Source organism: Berghia stephanieae, chromosome 12 (assembly GCF_034508935.2).
Source record: "Berghia stephanieae isolate SIO BIC M18660-M18661 chromosome 12, UCSD_Bste_1.3, whole genome shotgun sequence".
NCBI classification, from domain to species: Eukaryota; Metazoa; Mollusca; class Gastropoda; order Nudibranchia; family Aeolidiidae; genus Berghia; species Berghia stephanieae.
In genome coordinates this window covers 42,530,526-42,535,525 of record NC_088371.1, presented here as the reverse complement: position 1 = coordinate 42,535,525, position 5,000 = coordinate 42,530,526, and the positions used below count along the sequence as shown (strand labels likewise).

The 5,000-nt window shown below is 37.3% G+C and overlaps 1 protein-coding gene across 1 annotated transcript in view; it reads right to left on the bottom strand.

Annotated features, from left to right (window-relative positions):
- LOC144958006 (transient receptor potential cation channel subfamily M member-like 2) overlaps positions 1–5,000 on the bottom strand; it is a gene marked incomplete in the record, with an annotated part of 76,324 nt that overhangs the window by 35,545 nt on the left and 35,779 nt on the right. The window contains 4 exon segments of the mRNA XM_078889591.1: positions 939–994; positions 2,466–2,570; positions 3,103–3,328; positions 4,987–5,000. The exon segment at positions 4,987–5,000 is cut by the window's right edge and continues 87 nt beyond it. Of these exon segments, the coding sequence (XP_078745717.1) occupies positions 939–994; positions 2,466–2,570; positions 3,103–3,328; positions 4,987–5,000 (401 nt within the window).

Here is a 5,000-nt window from a genome sequence, read left to right as displayed (position 1 = left end):
ATTAATGGCACACCATCTCTGATTAATGGCACACCATCTCTGATTAATGGCACACCATCTCTGATTAATGGCACACCATCTCTGATTAATGGCACACCATCTCTGATTAATGGCACACCATCTCTGATTAATGGCACACAATCTCTGATTAATGGCACACCATCTCTGATTAATGGCACACCATCTCTGATTAATGGCCTACCATCTCTGATTAATTTCTACACCTTGATTGGAGTGACAACCAACAGCCATATGAAATCAACGATGCGGTTCCCATTCCACAAAACTTTTCGGCCGAAGCATTCCATCAATTCGTAACAAAGGACAACAATATACCCATCAGTGGTAAACTGACATCTCAGGAACAACTCGACTCCGTTCATCCACACAAAAGATAATGTCTGGATAATGAAGATGAGGATGAGTCATCGGAATTTGACACACGACCCCTGACAAACACTGAAAAACTTGACATGGTAAATAAACTACGTCACTTCACCCAAGAAGAATGCTTGACAGAAGATCTACATTGATGAGATTGGAGACAAAGGTTTACAAACAGCTTGGACAAAATAGAAAGCAATCAACGCTTCACGGTTACTGTCCTTACAAACAAAGTCCCATTTTGTTGTCGATAAAACATGAAAAAGAAAAGATCCAAAAAAAACCAACATATATATATATAGAATATATAGTATTAAAAAAACCTTCACATGAGGTCATGTCTAGAATGTGACAGTCTCAAGCCCGTGGAAAACTCAGAAGTGAAGGTCCTACATGAATGGCACATGAAAGCTGGTGCTTAGATGTTATTTTTAGCTTCTCTGCTTAATCGACACAATAATCTGTACTCCCGAGGGTGTGCAATTAAGCAGAGTCGACTGTATCTTTTAAAGCAAACAAAAAATCCAAACAGAAAGTTGTAAAAGTATCCTTACACATCCTCTCCGTCTGGTTTTTCGATTCCAGCATTTGCATTCTCCATCTCTCGGATCTGTTGAATAAAAGAAAAATTCAACGTTTATACAGCACAATTCTTTCTTCATTTATAAGGAATAGATTATATCATCATTATGATAAAAATGAACATTTGTGTCCTTACTATCCCATGTCCCTTTAAAAGATTTATTCTCATCATCATCCATGGTGGCTTGTACTCTTGAACACGTTGCTGGTCAGCTGTCTCCACGAATCACGATCCATGTCCATCCATCCATGTCCATCGTGGCTTGTACTCTTGAACACGTTGCTGGTCAGCTGTCTCCACGAATCACCATCCATGTCCATCCATGTCCATCCATGTCCATCATCATCATCCATCGTGGCTTGTACTCTTGACCACGTTGCTGGTCATCTGTCTCCATGAATCACGATCCATGTCCATCCATGTCCATCGTGGCTTGTACTCTTGACCACGTTGCTGGTCAGCTGTCTCCACGAATCACGATCCATGTCCATCCATGTCCATCCATGTCCATCCATCCATCATCCATCGTGGCTTGTACTCTTGGACACGTTGCCAGTCAGCTGTCTCCACGAATCACGATCCATGTCCATCCATCCATCCATCCATCATCCATCGTGGCTTGTGCTCTTGAGCACGTTGCCGGTCAGCTGTCTCCACGAATCACGATCCATGTCCATCCATCCATCCATCCATCCATCATCCATCGTGGCTTGTGCTCTTGAGCACGTTGCCGGTCAGCTGTCTCCACGAATCACCATCCATGTCCATCCATCCATGTCCATCGTGGCTTGTACTCTTGAACATGTTGCTGGTCAGTTGTCTCCACGAATCACGATCCATGTCCATCCATGTCCATCCATCATCATCCATCATGGCTTGTGCTCTTGAGCACGTTGCCGGTCAGCTGTCTCCATGAATCACGATCCTCTGCGGTGTGCATGAAATCTGTGTTGCTTTTAAAATCACATTTGGCCATTCTTAGGTTATTTAGATAATAAGTCATTCTTTGTCTTCCTCTAGCTCTCTTTCCTTCGATCATCCCAGATGTTACCAACTTTTCTATTCCGTCTCTTCTCCACACATGTCCCAGAAAGCGTAAATGCCTCTTTCTGATGGCATCTATCAATATTCTTCCTTTTCTCACCCTCGCCGACACTTCATCGTTCATACACCTGTCTGTCCATGATACCCTCAACATTCTTCTATATACCCACATCTCAAATGCCTCCAACCTCCTCGTACATTCTTTGTCAAGCGTCCGTGTTGCACAACTGTATAAAAGATTAATACTGGTATAATTACATATATAAATATAAATAAAAATATCATTATTATTTCCCAGGATTCAAAATCTTCAATCCCTTTCTTGACATTTCTTCTTTCAGTCGTTCAGTACAAGACTCAACATTATTAGATTTTGCTTCACTGGTCAAGATACCGTACTGCTCATCTTACGACACAACTAAAAATTACAATCACAGCTACAGGAATGACGAACCTTTCTGGTTTTCTTGCTCAAGATCGGTACACCATGAGATCTGTTGGGGTCTCGGAATTTGATGAGGCAGGGAATGAGTGCAGGAAACAAAGTGCAAAGAAAAACCTGAAAAAGTCACAAAGGAGAGACAGTCAGTCTATCAAATCTTTAAAAGATCTTTTTATTTTTTGGAAATGTTCGAGAGGCAACAAAAACTAATAACAAGATGAAAATGGAAAGGCTTCAAATGGAACCAGTATGAACAATGAACGTTTCAGGTACAATCCTTTGTCACCAAAACAATAAACAGGAACGTTGAAAACAAATAAATCAAAATATAGTGAGAATTTTCATATGTTATTATTATTATTGTTATTATTATTATCATTATCATTATTATTATTATTATTATTATTATTATTATTATTATTATTATTATTATTATTATTATTATTATTATTATTATTATTATTATTATTATTATTATCATTATTATTATTATCATCATCACCATAATCATTATCATATTCATCACCATAATCATTATCATATTATTATCATCATCATAATCATTACATTATTATTGTTATCATCATCATTATAGTATCATCATCATCATTATATAATTATCATCATAATTCGTTCAATTACAACTTACTGTAAAATAGTTGTTAGTCAACTCCATCTGGCCCCTCCATTTGGAGTTGAGAAGGGACTGGCACGCAGTCTGTGCCAGGAATTTCTTGTTGTCGGAGTGGTAGGCAAGCAGACAGCAGGAGGTAGACCCCCAGTTGGGCATGTTTCTAATGAGATTGTCCTGGGATTGAATCTCATCACAGGCATAGCAAGCATTCAACACTTCTATGGCACGCTGCTCGTATGCCCTTCATGAACATAATCAAAAAACCCATGTGATCCACCATCCCATACAGTACTGACTTACTTGACTTAATGATAATAACAATAATAATAATAATAATAATAATAATAATAATAATAATAATAATAATAATAATAATAGTAATAATACTAATAATAATAATAATAATAATAATAATAATAATAATAATAATAATAATAATAATAATAATAATAATAATAATAAATAATAATAATAATAATAAAATAATAATAATAATAGTAATAATACTAATAATAATAATAATAATAATAATAATAATAATAATAATAATAATAATAATAATAATAATAATAATAATAATAATAATAATAATAATAGATCGTTATTGTCCATAAATATGGCAATTTGTCATTTAGTTTAACTTGTTATGACGTTATATGATAACTATAACATTGAACAGATATTTCACTCCTGCTTATTTTCTCTCTCTCTCTCTCTCTCTCTCTCTCTCTCTCTCTCTCTCTCTCTCTCTCTCTCTCTCTCTTCCTCTCTTTCTTTCACGCGTGTGATATTCACAACATAAACATATTCATTTCATTTCAAATCGTTACATTTGTGGCAACTCGACACCAAATATTATCATGCCTTTTGCGTCTTAGTCATACGATTGAGATGCCTCAGCTGCCTTTTTCCACCACCAATCCATCTTTCACAGTTTCATGCCAGAGATCTTAGAGACAGAAGATCTTCGGCTGAATCAATTTCAAGTTGATATTTTATGTGTTTTGATGCCAATGCTTCTGGTCGTCCAAGGACCCCAGGGAGTATAAGTCTAAAGTCTAAAGTCTAATTATGCCCGTCCGACATCATAAGATAAGATAAGATATCATCGCCTAGGAAGTCCATGAAGGAATAATATAGATAACTCATCAAACAAGATGTCTGGTGTCAACAGGAATCACCCATGTTGTCCAAGTGAGCAAATTGGGGCTTAATAATCTTGCCCAAGGAAAAAACGAAAGTGCCTGAACTGGGGCTCAAACCCGAGACCTTCCGGGTCACAGTGCAATGCCTTAACCACTGGGCCACTTCGTCCCCTGTAAGGGTGAAAAAAGGAAGAAAGGAGGAAATGATTGCCTTTTAGCCCCATCATTACTGCACTAGGGGGTCCCAATAGCTCATTAGGTAGAGCACTCGTTTCACACGCAAAGGGGCTGAGATCGATCCGGGGTGCAGTTGAGATTTTCTTTATTTGGAACCCCCCCCCCCTGTCCACCCAGCAGTGGATGGGTACCTGAGTCTGTTAGATTTGGTGTAAAGTACGTTGCGATAGACTAGCATCCTATCCAAAGGATAGCAAACAATTGCTATTGTCCGTTTCATGCTATGGAAACCGGGATAAACTCCGGCTCCGTGGGTCAAATGGCTGTGAAGGACGACTTTACTGCACTAACCCTCACTTTTAGAGTACTCGAGATTGTAAACTATAATTGTTACTCCAGCTAATATCTGGAGATTTGGAAACTGTGTCTATTCTTAAACACGGAACATTCTGAGCTCAAATTACAAGAATTGTGCGATTTAAACAAATTTTTTAAAAATCTCTTAAGAATAAATGAAAAATAAAAACTAAGAAATAAAAAAAAAAAGAAAAAGAAAAAATACACCAAATTCCCTTACTCAGCATTTTTCTC